General features: G+C 34.5%; 3 protein-coding genes across 6 annotated transcripts in view; 2 read left to right on the top strand and 1 right to left on the bottom strand.

The window, feature by feature from the left end:
- Positions 1-355: 355 nt before the first annotated feature.
- Positions 356-13,279, top strand: LOC117928933. Its single transcript, XM_034849071.1, is given in 14 exon segments — positions 356-589; positions 678-1,017; positions 3,489-3,666; positions 3,730-3,779; positions 4,743-4,835; positions 4,917-5,005; positions 8,629-8,707; positions 9,118-9,200; positions 9,590-9,668; positions 9,761-9,934; positions 9,937-10,498; positions 11,546-11,638; positions 11,825-12,464; positions 12,681-13,279. Coding segments are annotated over 14 exon segments (2,634 nt in total). The 5' UTR covers positions 356-557; the 3' UTR covers positions 12,823-13,279.
- Positions 13,280-13,388: 109 nt separating this feature from the next.
- LOC117928936 (protein TAB2 homolog, chloroplastic) lies at positions 13,389-17,512 on the bottom strand. The gene is made up of 5 exons (XM_034849078.1): positions 16,986-17,512; positions 16,834-16,903; positions 16,065-16,236; positions 15,674-15,817; positions 13,389-13,737 (listed from the first exon to the last, which is right to left on the bottom strand). Exons 1-5 carry the CDS (start codon positions 17,474-17,476, stop codon positions 13,478-13,480), a joined length of 1,137 nt encoding a protein of 378 aa, XP_034704969.1. The 5' UTR covers positions 17,477-17,512; the 3' UTR covers positions 13,389-13,477.
- Positions 17,513-19,050: 1,538 nt separating this feature from the next.
- The window catches only part of LOC117928935 (tRNA-dihydrouridine(20/20a) synthase-like), a 36,291-nt gene continuing 28,964 nt past the window's right edge, over positions 19,051-26,377 (top strand). The window contains exons 1-6 of one of the 4 annotated variants that reach the window (XM_034849076.1): positions 19,051-19,097; positions 21,916-22,041; positions 22,130-22,256; positions 25,149-25,276; positions 25,363-25,432; positions 25,535-25,637. In XM_034849076.1, coding sequence (XP_034704967.1) covers positions 22,007-22,041; positions 22,130-22,256; positions 25,149-25,276; positions 25,363-25,432; positions 25,535-25,637 — 463 coding nt within the window. In that variant the 5' untranslated portion in view covers positions 19,051-19,097; positions 21,916-22,006. Of the gene's footprint in view, positions 19,098-19,141; positions 19,328-21,364; positions 22,042-22,129; positions 22,257-25,148; positions 25,277-25,362; positions 25,433-25,534; positions 25,638-26,377 lie in introns of those variants that run through there. The other 3 variants (XM_034849074.1, XM_034849077.1, XM_034849075.1) reach the window with 3 other exon arrangements.

The raw sequence follows: 26,377 nt of genomic DNA, 5'->3' as shown, positions 1-26,377 counted from the left end.
TTTTCTCATATTTGGTTTATCATATAAAATAAGAAAGAAATCAAATATAATTAAAATTAGTTAAAAATATAAATGTAATTTAAATTATTTAATATTTATATATATATAAAAGCTAAATTAGTTTGAAAAAATATATATATAAATAATTTATTAGTTTTATTTTTAAAGATTTTATTTCACCTTTTTTTTTTCTAATTTTATAAGAACGTAAGTTATCGATAATACCCTTCAATTGATGACGTGGCAAAGCCCAATTGGCCGTTCACACCAATCTCCCTCACCTGCATCCAAACACCCTCCTCAAATCCCCAATCCACCTCTCTATTCTTACCATCTTAGGGTACCGAAAGAAAGAGAAACCCAAAAGAGAAGAGAGAGAGATGGCTGAAAACATTTTTTATGTTTTATTAAAACATAAAACCCAATTTTCCCTCCCCTAATAGTTTCAATTCAAAAACAAAAAACAAAAAAACAAAAGCAAAAAAAACACTTTCATTAAAAAAAAAAAAAAAAAACACTTTCAACTGTGAAGTCTCGTTGTTTAGTTTCCAATCTTCATGGCCTTTCACGTCGCCTGCCCAATTACATGGTACTAATTACTAAAAACGCTTTTGCTTTCGTTTCCGTGTTTCTGTTTTTTCGAATTTCAGGGATTGTGGTTTGGGTTTTCTCTGCAGCAAGCGCATCTGCTATTGTACCCTAGGGTATCCCCACCAGCTGCAGAGCCTGAGGGCTAGGGCTCAGTTCGAGGAGGAGGTGGCTAGGGTTGAGGCGCTGCTGAAGGATCCGTGGCTGATTAGGGTTCCGGAGCGGTCGACGGTGCAGGTCGCCGTTCCCAAGGTTGTGGCACCGCCAGCGCCGGCGGTGGTGGCGGTGGTAGGCGATGGAGTCGGAGGGGAGGGTGAGGAGATGCTGCTGTCGGCGCAGACAAAGCGCGCCGCAATGCAGCGGAAGGCGGCGGCCGTGTCGATGGTGGCGGAGGATTATGCTAGGCGGTTCGAGTCCGGTGATCTGGTGGTGCGGTTCATGCATTTGTTTAGTTTAATTTTTTGTTTATTTACTGAATTTTATTTATTTTTAAGTTAATTCTGTATTTGTCGTGTTGAATTTTTTGTTGTTTTTTATTTTTTTTATTTTTTGAAAATTCTTTGTATTGATTATTTGGAGGATTTTGATTTTAATTTAAAAGTGATATATGTTTATTTACTGATTTTTTTTTTTGTTTTTTTTGGTTTTTGAAAATTGTTAGTATTGATTATTTGGAGGATTTTAGTTTAAAATTGAGGGACTTTTTCGCTTAAATTCAGTGATTTTGGAAGTGGGCTTATTGCATTTTTGTTGAATTATTATTTTTATTTTTTTCAAATTTGCAGAGTTGAATCTCATTTCATAATTTTGTGTCTAATGTTTGAATTTCCATGGCCGTTCATTCTGGCATTATCGAGATGGTGTTTGACTTGTATACTTCCTGCCTTTGAGTTGATATCTTGTTTTTCCCGGATTGACTTTATTTATTTATGTATTTTATATATGTATATTTTTATTTTTATGAGTGCTTAAGGTGAAGTTGAATTTTTTTTTAAAAAAAAGCTTTTTTTCTATATATTTATTGAAATTTGATTGTAAAATTTGAAAGTGTTGATAAAGAAGATTTTGGGGCTATTTCCATCCTGTTAGATTTTTCTTTTAATGCTGTTTTGCTTGATAGTTGGAAATGAGGTACTTGTCATTCATTTTTCACTTTCTTTACTAATTGATTTCCAATTATAATTTTTTTGAGGCACTTTCAGTTCATTTTTCACTTTCTTCAGTGATGGATTTTCAGCTGTAATACACAGATACAGACACACATAGATCCCACCTTTGTTTATTTATTTATTTTAATCTTTGTGCTTATCCATCTCCCATAAGTCCTTTGATGGCTTCATTTTTTTTTTATTTGCTTCACTTATTTATTATTTAGGTGATTTTTTGGTATGTATTGTATGGTTTGCGTAAAATCGCTTGTTCTCCATAATAAAGGGAGTGGAATTATCCAATATCTTTTTGGAGGTTTCTAGTGCTTCATTTGATCACAAATTGGTTTACCGTCAGGATTATCTGTTTTTGGAGTCCAAAAGGAAGAACAATCAATGGCTCCTGAATGCCTGTCTCATTTGTGAATTTCAGCTCCCTGGGCTAGATGTAATGCACCAAACAGCTATTATTACGGTCTCTCCTTCTGATGAATCCCAAATAGGCCTCTCTTTAGACTAGTTGAATCTCAGGAAAAAGCCTGGAATTTCCTCTTTACTTACACCTGTAAGGCTTGGGGGGGGGGGGGGGGGGTGTGAAAACTGTATATATCCATTATGGTCTTTATCATGACAATAGATCTATTGTCGTTTCTACATCGGCAGTCAATGCTCATTTTCTCTGTTTATTTTTTCCTGGAGCATTGATTAGACTTGTTTGGACTTTTTATTTGCACTGGAATTTTTTTAGATTATACATTGTTCCTCTTTCTTTCCCCCTCTCAGAGTGCTTCCAGAGCTATTTGGGTTTTGAACTGGTGGGAATGAAGGAACATTCTGCAAGATATCCACTTTCTTTTGTTAGTCATCAAAAAATTATTTTTGTTGAGAAATATATTATTTATTTTTATTATGTTCTTATATATGGGAACTAGTTACCAAGCATGCAATGTTTATTGTATATTTATTGCTGAACTTTTAAAAGCCAGTGGTACTAGAAACAAAATAAGAGGTTTTACATATTAGGTAATTTGTCATTAATTTACTTTCTCAATACATTAGTTGCACTCGTAATTTGCCACCATATGGTCTTGATAGAAATTTTTAGTTTTCTTTGTAATGTTTTGTTGTGGATTAGGAGGTGCATAGATGGGGGTTTCTTAATATGTTAAATCTTATAGATTGGTTGGGGCCGTCGGGAATGGGCTTTTATTTTTTATGCCCCTTCCCTTTTTTTAATGCTTTTCTTCTTGTTGTCCTTTGTATACACCTTATGTACTTTTTTAAGCTTTTGTTAGGTGCTATTAATGCATTTTGTTGTTTGCCTATAAAAAAAATGGTGATTTTGAAATCTCTTCTTTCCCTCTAAATTTTTATAATTTGAAAACAAGTGAATTCCTGATTTAACTTTTTAGTTCTGAATCATGTACTTTTCCTTTGGGGTCAAATAGAACTCATTTTCTAACATATTGGCTGCCCTCCATAGCTTCCCCCAGATTGGGACCCTGTACCTCCACCTAGTAGTGAGGGAGGAGATACCCCTAGATGTGAGTATGCAGTTGTCATAATTTGTACTTAATATAGATACACATGTGCAACCTTGTGAGATATCCGTAGGGTTGACTCTAGATTGATACTGGAACTTAAACCTTGAATTGTCCCTTTTTGTATAACCTTGAATTGTCCCTTTTTATGTTTATTTAGAGGCGATGTGTTCACTTGGATGGTAAACATAAACTTAATTTCCACACACAGGACACCTCGAAAGATATTGTTGGTGAAGAGCAGAGTCAGTCCAACGTGAATGTAATGTGTCGAATATGCTTTTTTGGTGAAATGGAAGGAAGCGAGAGGGCAAGGAAGATGCTTCCATGCAACAGTTGTGGCAAGAAGTATCACCGGCTCTGCTTGAAATCTTGGTCTCAGAATAGAGGTATGAACCACAGTTTTGACAGGCTGTGAATTTTTCTTGTTCTGATGTGGGGCATGATTGCAGATCTATTTCATTGGAGTTCATGGACTTGCCCCTCTTGTCGAATTTGTGAGGTAATTATTCTGTTGTTCTCAGCTACTATCCACATGCTGCTGTTTCTTCCAGTTCTGTTATGAGCAGAACCAAAATTTTCATTTTTATGGTTGACAGTTAGAAACTATATTCTGCATTGTATTAGAATCTCAGTTTCATGACTTATTGGATCATATTAATTCCCTGTAATCACTTTATAAATACCTCTTATGTTTCTATATTTATATGAATCTGCAAGTATGTTTTTAGATGTTGCTGCTTTTTGCAATTTGAGATAAAGCACACTGCTGAACTGGAAAAAGCCACCCAATGCTGCAAGGATATAGCATCTACATGAGTAACACAATGGATGACATGGATGTATGTTTGCAGCATAACTATGCAATGAAAGAAAACACATTTTGTAACACAACATAAAACTACCTTGCTCTTTGGTGCAAAATGGTTAGAAACAACATCCTTATTGAATAAATGTGAATGCTGGTAATAATAATGATCGGAATTTGGAGTGGATGAGAGAATTTGTGATCAAATACAAATTAGGGATGTATGCATTCAGGATTTGGAGGCTGACAAGTTGGTGGTTATATTTATATCAGAAACAACTGAGCCATTGAAATGAATTCAAAGGGATGAGATTTGGAAATTTTGGTTAAAATGATTTAATTATTTAATGATTATGGTTTTAGTGGACCTAGCGGAGGTGATATAAGGAAAATGTTTTTGGAAGCATGTTAGTTTGGAAAAATATGTAGATAAGGGGGTTGGGGGTGTAGTGTTAGCCCCTTGGCACAATACATGTGGCAGCACCTTGGTTCCTTTTCTGTTTGTTATGTTCTGTTTACATGCCTTATTAGTCCATTTTGTATTTGTACTAAAGATCCAAAATGTTGTCATTTTTTTCCTCTGAGTTTGTTGGAGACTCAGAGTGTGGTTACGATTCATTACTCTTATAATTTTTGCAACTTTGTTTATTTCCTCAGGTATGCCGAAGATCTGGAGATCCAAATAAGTTTATGTTCTGCAGGAGATGTGATGATGCTTACCATTGTTACTGCCAGCAACCTCCACACAAGGTGGGGTTTTTATTCCTTATCTCTGGGTTTGCATAACATGCTTAAAATTGTTCATTATATGTTTATTTCTGGATACTGCAGAATGTCAGTAGTGGACCCTATTTGTGCCCCAAACATACAAGGTGTCATAGCTGTGGATCCAATGTTCCAGGGAACGGCCTAAGTGTGAGGTATTGACGGCTGTTACTGATATAATTTCTTTGCATATAAAAGCTAATCTTCAGTCTTCAACACGGTACATTGACGATTAGATGATTTTTATTTGGTTTTGACATTTTGTTATATGTGAATCTCTTACATTTTAGTTGTTGGTGTTGGGGACATGAGAAACTTAAGAGCATGTTTGGGCTCTGTTTAGGAAGTGTTTTCGAAAACAGTTTTGAAAAATAGTTTTTGAAAATTGTTCTTTAGGCCCCGTAAGGGAACTGTTTTTAAGAACAGTTTTCTATTTTCCAGAACAAAAAAGCTGGAAAACACATTTGACAATCATAAACTGTTTTTTGTTTTCTTTTTTTTTTTTTTTTAAAAAAAAACAGGGTGTTTACAGAGAACATTTTTTAGTTGTTTTCAGTTTTTTTTTAGAGCTATTTTAAAAAATAATTATACAAACATATATAATGATTAAAAATAAAGGTGTGGACATAAAATTATTTTTAAAGCATATTTAAAAATATTAAAAATAGGTTAAAAACATTTTAAGTTCCCAAATAGACTTTTGTTTTACAAAACATCAGAGAATAGTTTTTAAAAACTGTTCTTAAAAACTATTTTTCATAATTGTTTTAAAAAACAGTTGCCAAACAAGACCTTAATATTTTGTAGAACAAAAGTTTGTTTGAGAACCTAAAATGTTTTTAACATATTTTCTATGCTTTTAAATATATTTTAAAAATTACTTTTATATGTAGTGCATTATTTTTAGTCATTCTCCATTTTTGTATAATTAACTTCTACAACAATCATAAAAAAAAAGTGAAAATAATTGAAAACAATTAGAAAATGTTTTCTGCAAACACCCTATTTCATATTTTTAAGAATTAAAATGGTTTTTTGTTTTTTGGTTATCAAATGTGTTGTCCTATTTCTTTTGTTCTAGATAACATAAAATTGTTTTAAAAACTAGTTACCAAACATGACCTTGATAACTATTTTCTTTAAAACAAAAGCAAAGTTTTGAAAGACGTTTTCTAGGCATGCGTTGAAGCGCGCTCTGAGGCAAGCCGTTGGAAAAAAGCGCAACACACAAAAGGCGCATACATTTTGGCCTAAGGCGCGCGCTGTGTACGCCTTTGACGCCTCCCTCAATGAAGCGGAAGCTTTTTTGTTTGAAGAAAAAACCCTATTAAACCCCAAGAACTCACTAAAGTGCAAATAAAAAACGATTTTGAGAGAGAAACCTAACCCTAGCTCTTCCTACCTTCGACGAACTGAATATCAGAGAAGAGACGACGAAAATTGCTGCTCCTTTCTCATTCTGAGTGTCTGGCGAAATCTTCTTATTGCCTTGTACATTTGGCGACGATACGGTGTGAAGACAACTGCTGCTTCATCTCCAGATTCTCCACAGGTTAGTTTTCTCCCTCAATCCCTCATTATCTTCTCAACCTCACTTTTCCTCATCTTCCATTCTCTCTTTTCTCTCAGTTTTGATTTCATGACCCAGTTTTTGAATTTTTTTTATGCTCCTCTCACTTTTATTCTCACTTGCAAAGTTAAAAGTTTTGCACTTTGATTTCATGATCCACTCACTATTTTGACAACTCCATTCCCAAGTTAAAGTATAGAACTAGTATGGTTTATTTATGATTCTAATTGTTTCATGTTTTCCATTTATGCTATTTTATTTTTATATATTTTAAAATACTTATTAATTATAAAATGAGGGTCTCAAAAGGCTTACGCCTCAACACTTCGAGGCTTACGCCTTGCCTCACGAACACAAGAACGCCTCGCCTTACGCTTTCGCCTTTCAAAACTTTGGTTTTGACAATTTGTTTAGGAAGCACAATTACTTTATGAAGTTCAAGAGGTCACATAAAGCAGCCAAACTATAATTTAAAAATCTCAGACAGTAAATTGAGATATGGAAACCAAATAAGCAACAAGTGGCAAAGCAAGGATCCCATGGATCTACGTGGTGCCAAAAGCATAATAGATGAGAGTATTCTGGCAACATTTTCAAAAACAGTTTTCAATTGTTTTCGAAAACAAAATCTTGTTTAGGAACTCAAATATGAAAATAGTTTTCTCAACTTATTCTCCATAAAGGCACTATAAACTTATGTACAATGCAGAAGCTCATCAAAGTATTCTCCATTTTTTCAAAATTTTCTCAAAAAAATGTACAAAAACAACTAAAAACATCTCAAACTTGTTACAAAATAGCCTGTTTTTAAAACAAATTATGAAAAACTGTTTTTAATTAAAAATTTGTCACACTTGTTTTTCAAGTTAGAAAACAGTTCTTTTGTTTAATGTTTTGAAAAGCGAAAGCATAAGGCGAGATGTTCTTGTGTTCGTGAGGCGAGGCGTAAGCCTCGAAGTGTTAAGGTGTAAGCCTTTTGAGACCCTCATTTTATAGTTAATAAATATATAAAAATATAAAAATAAATGGCATAAGTGGAAAATATGAAACAATTAGAATTATAAAAAAATCATACTAGTTCTATACTTTAACTTGAATGGAGTTGTCAGAATAGTGGGTGGGTCGTGAAATCAAAGTGCAAATTTTTTAACTTTGCAAGTGAGAGAAGAGCATAAAAAAAATAAAAAATTAGGTTGTGAAATCAAAACTGAGAGAAGGGGAGATGAAGAAAAGTGAGGTTGAGAAGAGAATGAAGGATTGAGAGAGAAAACCAACCTGTGGAGAATCTAGAGATGAAGTAGCAGTTGTCTTCACACCGTGTTGTCTCCGAATGTATAAGGCAGCAAAAAGATTTCATTAGATACTCAAAGTGAGAAAGGAGCAGCAATTTTTGTCGTCTCTTCTCTGATATTCAGTTCGTCTAAGGTAGGGAGAGCTGGGTTAGGTTTTCTTTCAAAATCGTTTTTTATATGCTCTTAAGTGGGTTCTTGGGGTTTAATAGGGTTTTTTCTTCAAACGAAAAAGCTCCTGCTTCACTGAGGGAGGCATCAAAGGCGTATGCAGTGCACGCCTCAAAAGCTCCTTAGGGCCAACTGCGTGCCCTTTTGTGTGTTGTGCTTTTTTTTTCCAACGCCTTTGGGCATTTTCAGAACACCTTGCCTCAGAGTGCGCCTCAATACACGCCTAGAAAATGCCTTTCAAAACTTTGGTCAGAACTGTCCATAGTCAGTTTTAGCAATTGTTACTTTATGTGGATGGGAACATATGTATTATGTTGATCATTTTTCTTCTGGCAATATAACCAAATCTTTTGTATTATTTGTGTGCCATGTTGTATTTCACACTGGCAATAGCTTGATGCCACTTATTGTTGATCCACTTTTATTTTCCAAATGTTTTTCCCTACCCTGCTTTTGGATATTGATGCCTATCTTTTATGTCTCAAGTATTTCATTCCTGCTTGTATAATTTTCATTTTTACTTTCAACACATCTTAAAAATCATTTTCTTAAATGTTTTACCATCCTTCTTTAGACTTTTACTATTGAGAGAATAACTACAGCATTGTATTTATCTGTTTGTAGTCTTATCGTTTGGAAAAAATGAGGCGCCAAATTTTTGTGTTCTTTATGCTGTACCTTCTCAGACTGGGTTTTTTTTTTTTTTTGCTAGTCGGTAGTAGATTCATGTTTGCAACTAAACTTACAGGTGGTTCCTAGGATACACTTGCTGTGATGCCTGTGGAAGATTGTTTGTGAAGGGGAACTACTGTCCTGTTTGTTTGAAGGTATTATTATTTAATCTCTGATCTGAAATTATGTTAGTAAAGCTCATTATTATTTAAATTAATCTGCATGATGGATGTTATCTTCAAATTTTTCATCCATAAGTGGAGACGGTGCTCTGATTAGGAATGTTTTTGTAGTATATGTGCATAAGTTTGCAATCTGTTACTTCTCTCTCCCTCCCTCTCTCCTCTCCTCTATCTCCTCTTCCCTCTCTCCCTCTCTCCCTTCTCTCTCTCTCTCTCTCTCTCCTCTCTCCTCTCTTTTCTCTTCTCTCTTTTCTCTTCTCTCTTTTAGCCCCCTCCTCTGTCTCTCCCTATTTCTTTCCCCCACCCAACCCCACCTTCCCCTGCCCCTGGTTTGTGTGTCTGCCTTGCTATCAATCCTGATATATTCAAATCCAATTTTGTAGGTTTATAGAGATTCTGAATCAACACCTATGGTCTGCTGTGATGTTTGCCAGCGCTGGGTGCACTGCCAATGTGATGGCATCAGGTCAATTCAACTATAGAGATCAATTAAATCTTTTTTTTGATAAGTTATAGAGATCAATTAAATCTTATTACCTTTTGTTGAATTGCAGCTTCCTGAAAGGTTATTATGGAAGGAAATTTCTATTTTATTGTCATGATTTGCAATGATAAATCTGTATGAAATGGAGGTTTTGTTTTAAATTGTTAATTGCTTTATATTATTGTTTTCTGATCCATACATCTAGGAATTCTTCTTGTTTCTCCTTGGTACTTATCATGTGTGTTCCATATTGCTTCATCATAGCTAATACTTTTTCCAAGAAGTAGCTGCTTATTGAGCTTTATGACAGGCAAACTAATTTGGAGCTTTCAGATATAACAATACTTACTCCTGGTAGCTATGTCTTGCAGTGATGAAAAATACCTCCAATTTCAAGTAGATGGAAATCTCCAGTACAAATGTGCCACATGTCGTGGAGAGTGCTACCAGGTTGTAACAAATCGATTGTTCTTCAGGAAGAGAGAGAGATCTTTTTAGCAATTAGTTGCTGACAAAGTTTTTTCCTACTTTTCAATTTTCAGGTTAAGGATCTTGAAGATGCTGTTCAAGAGCTTTGGAGGCGGAGAGATAAAGCTGATCGAGATCTAATTGCAAGCTTGAGGGCTAAAGCACGACTGCCAACGCAAGATGAAATATTTTCTATTTCCCCTTACTCGGATGATGAAGAAAATGGCCCTGTCTCATTAAGAGTGAATTTGGGCGTTCCTTAAAGTTATCTCTCAAAGGGTCTGTTGACAAATCACCAAAAAAGACCAAGGAATATGGGAAACAATCTTCAAACAAAAAGAATGTTAAGAAAAAAGGACATCAGACACCTTTAATCAGCAAAAAGGAATCACATCAGAGTTTTGAAGGCCATGATGATGCCCAACCATTTGAATACAGCTTGGGTGATGACAAGAATGAGCAGCCCAATAGAAGTGATGGACGGGGTGTGTTTTCATCTCCTGTTGCTGGAAGTTTGAGCCATACAGAAGGGATTTGTTCTATCAATCAGCCAGGGGTCTTGAAACACAAGTTTGTTGATGAAATTGCGGTGAATAATGAAGATAGAACATCCAGAGTGATACAAATAAAAAGCAATAAGCCTCATGGTTCGGATGTTGGAGAGGATACTGGAAAACAAGCAAGCAAATCCAAAACCATGAAGGGAACAAAGTTAGTTATTCATCTAGGTGCACGGAATAGAAATGTAACCAATTCTCCAAGGTCTGATGCTTCAAGCTGTCAAAGAGAACAGGATTTGACGACCTCCAATGGTAAGTTATCAGTGTAATATTTAAGTATTCTTTTCCTTTTTTCCATTCCTTAACAATGGTGATATTGATGAGTTTATGATAAGGAGGTGGATGCTTAAGTCATATCATTTGTGTTGCAAATATGGTTTATCTCCCAACTTTTTGGCTTTGTAATTTTTTTTAAACTCTGATAGGAATTTAGAGAACCCCCACCCAACCCACCCACCCCTCCTCCTCTCTCTCTGTCTCTTGTGAAAACCTGTCATTTTGGTGCTTGTTTTATGTTGGAGCATTCCATACAATATCTTGGCATTAGCCTATATTGTCCATCAGATAGTGTTCTTACAGTTAGTTACTCCTCGTGCGTTGTTAACTGTTTCGTGACATTCTTTTTCCTCTTTGTTCTCTTCTATGGATAATCAGGCCTCATGAAAGACAAGTGTAAAAAGAAACAGAGAACTCTTGAGGAATTTAAATTTATACTTGCATTTTTCCCATATTGAAATCACTGTGCTTGTGCACTACACTACCTCACAGAATAAGATATTCGTATGAAATTTGATAAAACTGTGAACATATGCCACATATTTGGAATGTTCAATGTAGCTGTGTAAGAGGGAGTCTCATCATTTGTGAGGCACTCATTTGACGGTTATTTTACCTAAAATACTTTCCATTGTTTTTTTTTATCAGTTACAAAAGATCACATATAAATCAGAATTAGATAGATATACATGTAATTTATTGATAGATCCTATTTTCAAGTTGAACATCTAGTTATCTATCAATTGGCATATGAAATGTTTCTTTCTTGAATTTAAAGTTTATTGTTAATGCATACTATGAAACTGTTTTCCTCATATCGATTGAGCTTGCCTCACATGGTCTGCCATTCTAGGTTTTACTTCATAGTCATAGGGTTTAGGGTTTAGATTTTCAATTTTAGACCGTTCATTTGTTGACTTCTCCAGCAGTCTTTTATATCCTTTTCTTTAATATATATATACTCTAGCAGTGAGTCACATATTCCATGTTTCTTGCCATCATGCTCTCCTTGGGATGACTTAGGTGGTTATTGTATACTAGCAGGCAGTGAAGATACGAGCCAGCAGAGGATGGGTGATAAACATGATCGCATTGCCAAATTTGGTGATAGTAAAGGTATTGACAATTGATTAACGTTCAACTAATTACTTGGCAGAAATTGGTTACTTTCATTTCTCATTCTATGCTGTATGGCATTTATAAACATAAACTGTTTTCTAGCCTTTTGTTTTAAATGAAATTTCCTTACCAACTTTATATTTTTTAGAAACATTGTTGGATTTTTGCCCCCTCACCTTGCAGGAGATAAAATTGACTACTCTGGGCAAGCAAAAGGTTCAAAGCATGGAGGAAGAGAAGGCAATTTGATAAAGCTTGGAAAAGTTAGAACAGAACCTTCTGAAATGAACCCCAAATTTGGGAGAGGGAATAAGGATGATGGAGTTGAAGCCGTTCCCCCAGAGAACACACGAGTTCTGTTGGGCAAACGAAGCATTGAAGGAAGCACAAATGTGGCTGGGGCTGTAACTGAAGTTTCAAGAGGTGAAAAGGTATTTTCAAGGAAGCATCCAGAAAGCAGGCTTAATATGTATGGTGAAGGCAATGATGATAACAGTAGCACACCGTCTGTTTCACATTCTCTGCCCAAAGATTCCAAACCCTTGCTAAAGCTTAAATTCAAGAATCCTTCTTTTGAAAATCAGAGTTCCTGGGGTCTTCCTGGTGAGGATGAAAAGAGTGCTGTGAAGGGCCAAAGATCGAAAAGGAAGAGACCATCACCCTTTATGGAGAAAACATCATTTAAAGAAGATGAAGATGGCTCACAGTTCCATCAAGATGATTCAATGGATCAAATCATGGATGCTAATTGGATATTGAAAAAGCTGGGCAAAGATGCAATTGGAAAGAGAGTTGAAGTTCATCAGTCATCTGATAATTCCTGGTGAGTTTTTCTTTGCTAAAATCATGATATAATCAAAATATAGAAAACCTAGGGCACTAAGAGAAGTGTGCCAATCATACTTTGGATCAACCATTTGCTGCAAGTCTTGCCTTGCCAAATTCTGGTTTGAAGCAGAAACATGATGTATATGAGTGTTATGGTTTTGTATGTATCTATTGTTAACTTGTTGAATCCTTTTGATATCTTTTCCTCCAGGCATAAGGGAATGGTAATCGACTTCATTGAGGGCACATCAACATTAATAGTTAAGTTCGATGATGGAAGAGCCAAGACCCTGGAGCTTGGGAAACAAGCAATTCGCTTTATTTCACAAAAGCAAAAACGATCAAAAACATGAAGGCTGGACTCAATATGTACAGACCATTATTCCATCAGGAGACTAACTTAAATTCTACAGACGAGGAGGCAGTTCTCTCCAGCTGGAGGCCCCAGTTAATCCAAGTTTCATTTTTGGTTTGCTTGAATTGCTGCCAATTCCTCATTGAAGCATCGTAGCTTGTTGGGTCTGTTCAGTTGTATCAACAAGGCATCCTGTCCATACTTGAAAGGCAGGCAAAAACCCCCCTCTTTTTTTGTTGGTTTTGTTCTCTCCTTTCCTTATCGTCGCCTCTCCACAAATTTGGAACTCCATATTTAGGCATAAACTCTGGCTAAATAGGAATGAACAGGCTCATCACCCTCTCTCCCTCTAGGATGCCCCAAGGTTTTAGTTCATTTTGTTTGGGTACTGTATGCATAAAAACCCATTGTATTAGCATTTTCTTTCAGAGTAAAAGAAGGTTGAATTCATCAAAGGCTCTGAATCTCCCACCCTGATCCCTCTTCTTTCATGTTTTGGTCTTTGTTTGGTTACCCAAAAAGCCAAGAAGTTGCATTTTCCTTTTAAAGTTTCTTGGCCAGCTATTGCTTAACGAAAAGGAAACGTGTACCCACAACTTGCAAGAAAGAAACATTTAAAACGTTGTGTTTCTGTGTTGTTGTTGGTTGTTTGATTATACAGGAGGGGGAGGCAAATCTAGTAAGAGCCAAAACCCAACACAGTCGTCTGAGTTCAAGTCATCTTGAATGGCAAGGAAATGGAGGCCTCCGCAGGCCTTCTTTGCTGCTTCCCAAGCCTCAGCTTCACTTGTGGTTACAGGGGTTTTCTTGTAGGTGGCGTAGATATACCGTGTTGAAATTCCAACAGATAGCATCAGGCAAGCCCGGGCCGTGTCTGCTTCAATGGAACAAACTTCCAGTCCGTTCATCCAAGCTGCAGGAGCACATAGGTGAAGTTTTTATTTTGATCCCCAAAGTGCAATCAATAATATCAAAAATCTACAAAACAAACTTGAAATGAGACAGCAAGCGCAGAAATCAGAACTACCCTGCAATACACATGTTGAATACAAACTTCAAAATACGGAGATAAGCAATTGGAAGAAAGGGCAGTGGTTGGATGGACTTCCTTTAGGGGAGGAAGCAATTGAACAGAAGTAGGGGTTTCTTCAGAGTCTGAGATTGATGAATTGTGATCATGGAACAAGAGAGCTATTAGGTACACGATAGCTATGGATGGCCGAGTTAAGCATTCCAGACTAGACCAGTTGATCAATCTGCTGCAACACCCACCAAAGCAAGAGCCTTGGGCATTTTGTGTATGTTAGAAATGGTTGATTTCCTTATGGGTTCCAGCGTCTAAGGTTGCCCTCTTCTGCAAAAGCCTGTTAGACGCTGGAGGACATGCTTTTGAGTCCGTTTGGGAGTGATTTAAGAGGAGTTAAAAGCACTTCCTAATGCTTTGAAACATTTTTTTTTTACAAAAATTAGGTGTTAGATAAATTTTTGAAAATCACTTTTTAAAAATCTAGAGAATGACATAACGTGATTGCTAAACAATTATTTTTGTAGAGGATTGTTTTAAAAATCATTTTTTATTATATATACATTAGCAAAAATGCTATTAAAGTAATTTAAAAAAAATTATATCCAAACACTAACTAATAATTCTCTTTCAAAGTGTTTCTAATAGAAGTGCTGCTAACAAAATTGCTACAGATAAAAGCACTTAAATCAGAATCTCTTCCAAAGAGACTCTTCATGGTGTACAACAGGAAAAGCAATGACGATGAACTACTACCAAACTGTAGGCTTTCATAATGTTGAGGAGGAACAAAAAAATAGTAAGGTTGAGTCATAGGATGCACCTAAATATACTTAAAAACGATAATTTCCCTAATTGCCTATGGTTTAAGGTTTAGGATTCAAGATTATAGGGTTTAGGGCAGTGTCTCCAAAAAGTAACTCGAATCCAATGAAGATTGATAAATGGGTTTTTCACTATCTCTTTTGATAATTAAGAGTATGTTTGGCAATGCTTTTAGAAAGCACTTTTAGCATACAAATTTTTTTTGAAGAAAAATCAAATGTTTGGAAAAAATTGAAAAATCACTTGTAGTGCTTCTTGAAGAAGCACTTAATAGAAGATTCTCCCAAAAACACTTCCGGATAAAACACTTCCACTTAAAGCACTTCGAGTGCGTTTGATTTTCAAATATTAAAAAGGCTAGAAACACTTCCTAAAATCATTGTCAAACGCACTCTTCAAATCATAACACTACTAAACACATTTTAAATCTAGTTGTCTTGAGGAAAACTTCATAATTGAAGTTTCACTCAAACTTGTAGATAGTAAAAAACACAACATACATTTCAGGATAAAATTTGTAACTCATAAACCATGCTTACATAGACTGCTTTTGTTTTTATTTTCAAAGAAAACAGGAATCCAGTTTGAAAACATGTTTGGATAGTGTTTTTGTTTATTTTTATTTTTTGAAAAACCGAGTTCAAAAAAAGTGAAAACATAAATTTTTTCTTAAGAAATGTTTATTATTTTTTAACATTAATAAAACTCAAAATCAAACAAGAATTTACAGATTCCATTTTGAAAAAACATTATTTGCTTTTCTTAATCAAACTTATTTTCAAGAAAAGAAAAATAAGAAATAAAAACTGTTTTCAGAAAATAAAAATAGAAAATGAAAATCAGAAAAGTTTTCCAAACCAAAAGCAACCTTAAATTTTTACTCTCAATTTTGAATGTTGGTTACACCAAACAGAATTTTGATTCATGTGAAAGAACAGATTGCTAAATTCTCCAGCAGTACAAGTGAAGTTATCATGAAATTTCAGATAAGGAATCATACCTGCTAATGGCTTAGCACGTGAAGATGCAACTGCTAGTCCTGGAATCAATGTATTGGCATCAACTTCAATTCCTAACAGATCCAAATCTAGACTTGCGCCAAAGACTAATCTTGTCTCTAAGGATGAGACCTCCTCCTGTACAGCTGGGGATAGGAAACAAGATCAATGTATGCTAGAAGGGGATATTGCAGAAGGCATTTATAATGTTGGTTTTTTACTTAAATTTGCAGTAAAGGGTAGGTTTTGGGGTTAGGGACCCGAAATAGTAAAAGAAATGACTTGTCCCCTGTCTTGTGCATTGCTCATATGATTTTTGCATAGACAGGCTTGCCCAAAAAGTTCGTATATCAGTTAATATCATCAGAGGGAGAAGTTACTATCTATATATACCTGAAAAAGGTAACTGAACAAAAGCCCATTTCTCCCCAAACAGATTCTCTGGAAGTTGCATTGGGAAAGGGTTGTCTAAAGTCAGAAGCGGCTTGGATCCTTGTTGAAAGCCAGGATGGCGTGTATATACAGTCTCATAGCGCTCTTCAAGCCATAGAATTAATGATAGGCACTGAAAAAAGTATCAAGGTGAACATAAGATAAGAACACAAGGTACAGTGGCACCCAACTAGAAATCCAAAAAAAAAATTCATTGTTATTATGTGCAAGAAACACCAGATAATCCCCTCTTGCCCACTAGGATACAAAATCATGTTACTTGTAAGTCATGTTTCTGGTCTTCACAATTTGAACCTTTGACGCACATAGAACACCCTTGTAGTGTTTGGCAGAGTATGATCGATCTTTGAAGATGTTTTTAATACCTAGTAAATCAGAAGGTGCTACACTACATCAGAAAATCCCCTCCTTTTCTTGCATGCTCTTGTCCTTCCTATTTTCCACACAAACAAACAACAGAAACTGATTTCTTTTTCTCTATAGTCTTAATTTCTCGCACTGATTCAAGATCAAAAAGAGCATTGTTGGAATTATGTTTCCCTTCATGCATAATATAAACACAATTGATGGGTTTGGCACTGAATGATGTTGTCACTCCTCATCCAAATTCTTTACATAGAAATCACAGTTAAATAAAACTAGATTTCATCATAGAAAATATTGAAAAAAAAGAAAAAAAAAAATGGAAAAAGAATGAAAAGAGGCTCACCCTTTTACTTGGAATAGGCTTTATCCCGAGCTCTTTACATGCTTTTGTCACAATTGTCTGCATCTGTGACCTACAAACCAGTAAATAAACAAATCACCTCAGAGAAAATAACACAAACACCCAGAAGACACCAAAATTACCATCAAATTCACCTGAAAAATCGAATTTTCTCGGGTAAGGGAACATCCAATTCGTCACTAATCGACTCAATAGCATTCTTCAAAGTAACACTATTGATCACATTGTTGGGAAAATACTTCGTATACTGCAGAGAAAGCGAGCTATCGCATACAACAAGTTCCCAAATCTTCTTCCCCCTAATATCAAGAATTGGCCTAGAGCAAAAATCCAACTCCCACTCTGAAATGCTCTCGGGATCCGTCTCCCGGTCAAGATAGTTCATTTCTGCAGTTGGGTCATCCTCCTCATCATCAACCTCCACCTCTTTTGGCACCGAGACTGAGCTTTCCGACACCGAACTATGGCGAAAATGGAGCAATTTGGGGTGGGTTTTCGCGGGGTTTGTGGGGAATTTGAGCTGGGTTTTGGTGGGGTTTGTGAGAGAGTTGAATCTGTAGATGGGTTTGTGAGATTGGAGTGTTGGGGTTGTGATTTTTGTAGGGTTTAAGCTGAGACCAGCCATGGATGGTTCAGCACGAGTTTTGTGTAGCTGATAAGAGTGATAAATATGGAAGTTTTGGTAGTTATTTCTCCGCCACAAATTTCAGTTGGTGGTAATGGGCCGGACTTTTGGGTTGGCCTTGTCAGGCCCATCAATCGTGTGGTGTTGTTTGTGCTCTTCGGAGGCTAGGGTGCATTTGGTTGGAGGAATAAAGTATGAGAATGAGAAATTATTATATTTTAAATTATTTATTAAAAATTATAATAAAAAATTAAAAATCACTATCATCAAAATTGAAATATATTTTTATAGAGATTTTGATTCTTTTCTATTATAATTTATCTTTAGGAAAATGATAAATGCATTCATTTAAACTCTCTTTAAATCCACCTTATTTACACATCCCGATACATCCACTTAATAAAAATTCTCAAAATACCCTTTTCATTATTCTCTCTCTAAACCCAACATTTTTCTCTTATAATTAGGAAGAATGTGGAGATTATTTAAAAGTGATAAATGGTGAAAAACTGTAATTTCAATTGAAAAAAAAAAAAAAAGGAATTTGTGATGTCCAATCGTAGAAGATCGGACATAGTTGTATTTGAGATGTCTAATTCTTCCTTACATTTAGCTAACCCTATAGTGTTGGACATTTCCATCATATTTGACCTTAAGAGTGTCCAAAAGTATAGTCTTAATACCCTAGTTTTCAAATGTATACAATTAGATTTCTTTAAGAGTGTTAAGAGCTATAAGATATAGCAAATATATATGAAAATTTTTATGCTTAAAGGGTACTTTCGGGATTTCACTAAGGGGCATTTATGTCTTAAAAAAATTCATTAAGAAGATAGATGCAAAGAGAGTTTAGTGAATACTAAACCCCCTTATTTTTATTCCTGTTTTTAATCATATTTTCATTTACATTCAAATATCGGTCTCACATCAGACAAAAAAAAAAAAAAAAACCAAATAACACCCCAATTTTGTATAAAAGTTACATTTTTATTTATATTAATAGAGGATTTGAATAAAATATTTAACTTAAACTTAAAACGGTAATAAAATATCTGAAGTGTATTAAGTCTCAACTTTCAATAAATATAAATTTATTAAATTCAAATTTTTTTTTTTGAAACAGAATTTTCAAGGAAATTTTTTGAAAAATGTGTCTAAAAGTTATATTATATATTTAATTAAAAATTTTAGAAAATATATTTTATTAAATAAAAAATATATATTTTTTTCAATTAAAAATTTTGATTAAATAAAAATCCACTCAAGACACTTGAGGAAAAAAGATTATTCAATTTTTTTAAAAATAAATAAATCATATTGAAAAATTTCAGACTAATTTTAAAAATTTTATATTTTAAAAAATTATATTTACTTATGAAATAGTGTACCTTCCCTCCATTTTTTAGGGAAAAAAAACATTTTTTTTTTAAGTTTTCAAATAAATTTTTATTATCAAGAATAATTTTAAAAAATAATTTTTGAACTAATTATATTTTAAAAGTAATAAATAAAAATAAAAATATAGATTTAAATATATAATTTAAATAAAATAATTGTCTCCTTGCAGAACCTTACCCAGAAGCTGGTGGAGGCGAAGGCGGCAAGGAACTCCCTTTTCCGGGTAAACCCTAATCACCGTTCTCTGAATTTCTTTTTACTCTTTCCATATGTTTGGTTTCCTAGAAAACGCAGGAAAGTAAAAGAGGCGTCGAGAAAGTTTTTGCTCCTATTTATTTATCTCGATTTGCTTTTGCTTACTCCTAAGAAAAGAAAAGCAAAAAGGAAAGTGGATTCAGCTGAGCCTGTTGGTTGCATTTTCTCAGCAACCAGACAGGAGATTTGTTTTTATTGGTACTTCAACCTTTTGAAATGATATTCTTAAGATGGGTTGGTTTTGTTTCGTGTTTTCTTTTTGGGTTTCTGTGCGTGTTGGGATTGAATTTTTCACATACTGTGATTCGACTGGGGTTTTTCCTGCAAATTTGGGTTTGTTTGTTTTTGTCCAAACTGTTTGGGTAATTATTCTCGGACTATGTTTACTTTCTCTCCGTTTCTAGCACTGGAAATATTTTCCCCAGAGAAGAACAAAACTGAATTTGTTAGTTGTCAGTGCTTCAACCTTTTGAAGCGATGCTCTTAGCATTGGTTCATTCCATTTCATGTTCTCTTTTGGATTTGAGTGCGTGGTAAGATTAAAGCTCCTGCATTTTGTGATCGAACTGGTGATTTTCCCTGGTTGGGCTGTGTTTGCTTTGATCCAAACTGTTTGGGAAAAAAGACTTTCCAGAAAAGATTTATTTTCTGTTTCTTGCTATGGAAATATTTCATCAGAACAGAAAGCAAGGGAAAAAGAGACAAGAAGAGAATATTATCAACTATAGATGCGCAAAAGTTGTAGAACTTAAATTACATTTGGAACAAGTTCTTGCTTTTTATCACGTTGGTTTAGGATCAAATTGGTTAAATAGTTAACGAATCAAGCCCTTTTTCTTAATTTGAAACAAAGGAGTCTTCCTGTTTCATCTATCTTGGATGAATATTTTGTTGCATTTTGGGTTAAGATGCAACTTAAGTTAGCCTAGCCTACTCTAATCCATTTGTTAACCTGCCCATAGATTAGCCCCACCCTGCCCTCAGATTTGAGTTGCTTAATACGTGCTCGGGTTAGGTTGGGTTAATTGGGTTTCTAGGTTAGCATAAGATAATTATATTTATCATATCACTTCTGTGCTTTTTCATAAAAATAATTACCATTTCTAGTGATGTCCCTTAGAGGTTGCTTTAGGAATAATGTCCAAGGAAGTAGAATTGAAACAATATGTTTCAATTCATAGCCATGTATAAATTGGGAAGAATAAAATCTTCATAGCAAGAGCAAATTAGCATATTGGAAATAACTATAATAAGATAAATAGTTATTCGTTCGAACTAATTAGAGTTAGATTTCTTATATTAACTACACTTGTTACAATCAGTAAACATTATATTTAGAATTTAAAAATTAGTATTATTTGTTAGACAATGATCGCAATGTAATCACACCGCTTACCTCCAACATTTGATCATTGACTCTCTGTCTGTAAGTCTCAGTCAATTCCTGCATTTGGATTGGATGTGTCTTTAGAGACCTGATATTTATTCATTTCATGTGAAAATTTTTTTTCAAAATATTTTTCCATCAAACCAAATGGAGTCTTTCTTTTATATTTAATTTTTATTCTTTTGTTAATAGAAGTGATCAAACAGAAGACCAACTTGTTTAAATACAACAAAGTTACGGGGCAATTATGCTGAAATTACTGAAGGATAAAGTACTGAATTGTTATCATTTCATGTTTTTTGTATATTGAGGGTAGTTACATGTGTGATGGGGCTGCTCAATTATTTATTTCTTACTTGATGTTCCAGCACCAAAGTTTTAGTGATGTTCTTTTGATAGGACAAAATCTAGTGAAGTTCTCTTGATAGGACAAAATCTTAGTAAATTAATGGGAGTTTTCATGATTTTTAAAATAAAGCCCCAATTGCTATATGGGGTAGGAACTTTATATTTGGGCCAAACATTGGTCAACTTAGAAGAGGAAGGCAGCCCCTTTGTGTATTTTTTGGGCGGTTTGGAAGGAAAGAAACATGATTGCTTTTGATAATGAGGAGCTTTCGATTCATAGGTTGAAAAATTATTTTGTATGTAACCTTTGGTTGTGGACTAAGTCGGTTGTAAATGATGGTCCTCTTCCTTTACTCAGTTTTTTTGATTGGCTAGGTGCTAGTTGAGGGCTGGTTTTGTATTTCCTCTTCTTTTTGTGCCCTTTGGCGCCTCTTGTATACTCCTTGTATGCTTTTGGGTCAGCCTCAAGGTGTCCTTTTCTAATATATGCTTTTTGTGTGTTTGCCTATCAAAAAAAAAAAAAAAAAAAACTTAGAAGAGGAAGTATGATCTCAGGATCATCCGATAAGGTCAAAGAGTCTTTCTTAGTAGCTTTCATAGAGTGTGTATGGTGGTTAGTATGGAAATAATTGGATACACTGTGGTTGACCTATTTACTAATATTTGTAATGCTATTATTGGATTAAATGAACAAGGCTCATTAAAAAAGAATGCGTTTTAATATGTAGGGTCTAATTTTTTTTCCATGTTTTTCTAGTGCTTTCTACCATTTTTTTCCAATCAATACCAACATCTGAATTCTGAATTGTTACCTCTGTATTTTCAGAATCTTGATATAATGGTGAACTTTCGCCATTTTATTCTTGCTTGTAGACATCAAGGCAATTACCTTGTTTGTCTATGTTCTCATGTATATTGTAGTTTCATTTAATGGATAGGTACCTAAGAGAGCAGGCTATGACCTGATTTCAAGGATGATGAAGTCTGCTGGATATACTTTGATTGCTTCCTTTAATCCTATTCATTCTATTATCCTAAAAAACCATCGCAGATTGTCATTAAATATATTATACGGGAATTCAGCTAAATCAAAGAACTCAACTGCCTATATTCGGAAGCATCAACTACATAAAAAAGTTGTGATGGTTGCCGGGCAGTATCTTCCTCCTTGGTTCAGGTTGGTTGTTTAAGATGCCAATTTACATTGCTCAATAAATAATTTTAAATGATTCTGTGGACCTGAATTGTGTTTTCTTGATTATCAGTGTTGCTCCAATGATGGATTGGACAAATAATCATTATAGGACTCTTGCCCGGCTGATATCTAAACATGCATGGCTCTACACAGAGATGATTGCTGCAGAAACAATTGTTTATCAGGAAAAGAATTTGGTATGTTACTAAATGATTTTTATTTGGTTGGATCCATAAAGAACATGAATCTGGTTGACACCTTAAGTATTTAAGGATAAAAAAAATCAAAGAATGAATGTAGAAAGTAGGATGCATTTTTTACATTTCTCAAGTTAAAGAAAATTTTTAAGCATTTAAGAACCAAAAAAATTGTAATTTTAATGTTTTAATAAATCATTTTATTCCATTTCCTTATGAAATGCAAGAATTATTGAATCCCTTGCTGTAATAAATGCTAAAATCCTACATTCTCAATAAAATAAAATTCTACAAATTTAAGCAATAGTGATTTTGTTTGTCCTAATATGTGGTAGGAGAAGGGGTTTTATTTATTCTTTTTTGGTGATAGGCAAACAAGAATATAAAAGTGGTAGGACAAGTTTGAACCTGTAATACGATATTATGGGGGAGACTAGAGGAGCATATATACTATAGAGATCAATTTGAAAATCAACAATATATTGAGAAATTTGGAGAAGAGAAAATACCTCCCATAAATTTCTATTGTTTTTGAAATCTGTTGGTTTTAAGGAAGAAAATTTTGGTATTGATACATGCACAACATGAGACCAAATGAAATTGAGGAGGAGATTTCAATCTACCATAATACAATTAAATATGGGTTGGCTTAATGGCCTTTTTGTCTCGTGTTGGTAGGTCATGAATTGGTTGCTCTTATGATATCAAGTGGTTTTGTTGTATGTTATTTACAAATGACATGGTATTGGAAAATAACTACTGCTCTCACAAGCAAAAATTTGGGTGAGGCCTTTTTACTCTGATGAGATGAGGTCCAACCTAACTATATTTAGGAGTTATGGCAAGCTTTTCCTTTTGATTCCAGCCTGTAAGTCACCACAAGCCATTAAAACGAACCCCTAGCCCTATGTTGTTTGATTGTAGGTAGCATTATTCATTACCTTAAGGATTGTATGGCATGACTAAGGTATATGTAAAGAGGTGGCTGAGTAGAATGTTGCTCATAACTCATATAGCAAAGGAGATGAAGTGCACACACGGTTTTTTTGTTGCTTTGTGATCATTCAATCCCAATTAGTGAAATGGAAAATTTAAACAGAACTGCAGGAAAACTGCCTCTCCTCTGTGGAGTTAATGTTGTGGAAGCAGGAAGTGATAATAATGTACTTGAGATTGTTTGTTTTGAAAGAATGTAATGGGAGGATTTTGACGGCTCTGAAATCTGGAAGACCTTTTCTAAGTATGCATTTACTTCTTCTAGAGCTCTTTCGGAGATGTGAGTGTATTCTGTTTAGATTTTACCAGTAGATTGTGGAGGGACTAGGCTGATTGTGAGTCTATTGCTTTTCCTTTTTCCTTTCCTGTGGTGTGTCTTGTGTACTCTCTCTGCATATGATGTGTGCCCCCTCTTTGAACAGGCACCTATTTCATAATTTGTCTATCACCAAAAGGAAATGGAGAATGACATACCTTGAAGAGATTTGAATACAAAACCTGAAATTGGTGAATTGGACATTCCTTTTGATGAGCCTTATATTTGATTAGAAAGGTTGATTCAGGTGTTTCAGCATTCAACATTTTTTCAACCTCATGGCCAAACCAGAGAGTATTCTGTTTACTGTTGCTTTTACCTTCTTGAGGGAGGTAGGAGGTTAGAGTAAAGCTAATTAGAAGTGGAAATATGGGTTTTAGATAATCAACCTTTAACTTAATAATTGGAGTTGAGAGTCTGGAACAGTAGAGCAGAAATTGTGCTGCTGCCCCAAGTATTCAGTAAGATAATTTGGCTGATGAACCTTTTCTTTTTTGATAATTAATGTGGCTGGTGAACATCGTGATTCTTTCATTTTTCTTTTAATATAACGACTTCATTTCAGTCACTGATCTCTGCCTTTGGCCAGTAATAATTTCCCCCCTTCTTTTTTGTTTGAATTTTTATTTGTATTTGTATTCTTAGTAAGTTTCAATTGAAGGACAGGGTTTATTATATTCTGCCATCATATTGACAGCTGATAAAGTGTCACTTTGTTAAACATAGTTGTCTCAACCAATCACTGTCCACATTGTTTTAATTGTTTCCTATATCTCAGTTATGTCTTTCACTCATTTAAACATTATTATTCCACATTTATATTTGTTTGGATGTGCTATTGTTTACATCTTTTTCTACAGCAGATCTGAAAGACCGAGTTTATAAAAGTAAAATTTGCATAGTATCTGTCACCTTAAAGTCATCACTATGCTTATAGTAGTTTGTTTTGTTAAAAAGGTACTAGGCTCTTGTTTAAGTGTCTCTGATTATTTCCCAGAGCTGCATACTACATATATTTAGGGCATACACATAGTACCATTGAGTGCTATATCGTTGCTATTTGTAATAACTTTCCAGCTTTTAAACTGATATCTTAGTTGCATTTGGAAATTCTAATAGGTTTTAAGCATGTGCCAGCTCTTCATGAATATGTCAGTTGGTCCATGATATAAATTTAGCTACTTACTAGGAGGTGATTTTCGCATGTAGGATCTGGTGTTATGATATTTGCAATTATCTCTGAATGAACCTACATATTTATTCGGTCAGATGTATGATTCTTTTTTAGAATCTGAGAACCAAGTTTTTGGTGTTGTATCTAGAAATCAATGCCTTTGTTTCAATCTAATGGTGTTTGTGTTGTTTTTTTTCCTCTTTTCTTTTAAATCAAATTTGACTTTTCCTTGAGAATCTGACTTGTTTTGTTTCTTGCTAGATGTTGCAGGCATCATCATGAAAATGATAATTCCATTTATTTTCTTTTCCTGTTATTAAGGATTATTTTCTCATTTACGAGATTTGGTGCATCTGATGGTATTTGAAAACCACTGATCTTATGTTATTTTGTTGGGATTGCTCAGGACAGATTCTTGGAATTTTCTCCAGACCAACATCCTATTGTCCTTCAAATTGGTGGGAACAATTTGGATAACATAGCCAAAGCCACTGAACTTGCTAATTCTTATTGCTACGATGAGATAAATCTTAAGTTCGTAAAAAAATTTTCTACCATCTCCTGGTTTTCTTTATCATTTTTTTTTTTTCAAAGAACTGACCTTATATTCTATCTATCAGTTGTGGATGCCCTAGTCCAAAGGTAGCTGGACATGGGTGCTTCGGTGTGCGTCTTATGCTTGATCCAAAGGTTTGAAATTTGTGCTTACTAAATTGTTAACTGCAACTAGTCTTGCTAGTGTTTTCATTATCAATGTGCTCTGATATAGACATTCGGTGTTTATAAGGGAAGTTTGTTGCCGAGGCCATGTCAGTAATTGCTGCCAACTCAGATGTTCCTGTCAGTGTTAAATGCCGAATTGGTGTTGATGATCATGATTCTTATAATGAGCTCTGTAAGGTCCTTCTGTTAACATTCTTATTAAATTTAAGTTAAGAGCAATGGATTCTGTTTACAACTTTACTTAAGAGGTTGATATTTAATGCTTGAGAAAATTTATATAAAAAGCTTCTGGTGGTAAATTAGCAGGGATCAAGGTTTGTTTGTTTGTTTGGTTTTTTTATTTTCTAATTATTATTCTTTTGTTTCTCTAACCTTTGCTTTGGTTCATCATGTATCTGTTATGCACCTCCTGATAAATTTTAGGGTCACACTGGTTGATACCATGAAATGGAATCCTTACAAGAAAAAGGAAAAAGGGAGAGGGAGGGCATCACCACAATTGTAGTAAAAAATTGAAGTGACAAAATTTCATGAAAACTATGAATGATGTGAAATGGCATAAAATAGTTTGTTAACCTATAAGTTAAAAAATTACTTTTTGTTCTGATAAGCATGAATATTCAGGTTCTGGTTTGTGTGCAGCTTCCTTAAGCAAAAATGTCAAAAGTTGGCTACCTAATCTACCCTCTTGGACCCAAGAAAATGGACCTGCACATGAAATGACATTTGAAAGAAAATTATTCTTATTGTTACTTATATAAACTGGAAGAAATATATCTAAAAAGGTGAAGAATGTTTGGATTGCAGATCTGATATCCTTCTTAAGAAAAAGAATGCACTAGGGTGTTGGAACTGGTGTTTGAAAAAGGGAAAGTGTAAGTGAAGTATTTGAAGTTTTGGGTGCTTAGAAGC

Source organism: Vitis riparia, chromosome 13 (genome assembly GCF_004353265.1).
Source record: "Vitis riparia cultivar Riparia Gloire de Montpellier isolate 1030 chromosome 13, EGFV_Vit.rip_1.0, whole genome shotgun sequence".
NCBI lineage: Eukaryota > Viridiplantae > Streptophyta > Magnoliopsida > Vitales > Vitaceae > Vitis > Vitis riparia.
The sequence above is the reverse complement of the archived record's forward strand: the minus strand, read 5'-3'. Positions and strand labels throughout refer to the sequence as shown.

Coding starts and splice junctions, on each gene's coding strand:
- LOC117928936 (XM_034849078.1), bottom strand. CDS start 17,476: ATGGCTGGTCTCAGCTTAAACCCTACAAAAATCACAACCCCAACACTC. Junction 16,904..16,985: donor GAGAAAATTCGATTTTTCAG/GTGAATTTGATG, acceptor ACTGGTTTGTAG/GTCACAGATGCAGACAATTG. Junction 16,237..16,833: donor AGCCTATTCCAAGTAAAAGG/GTGAGCCTCTTT, acceptor TACTTTTTTCAG/TGCCTATCATTAATTCTATG.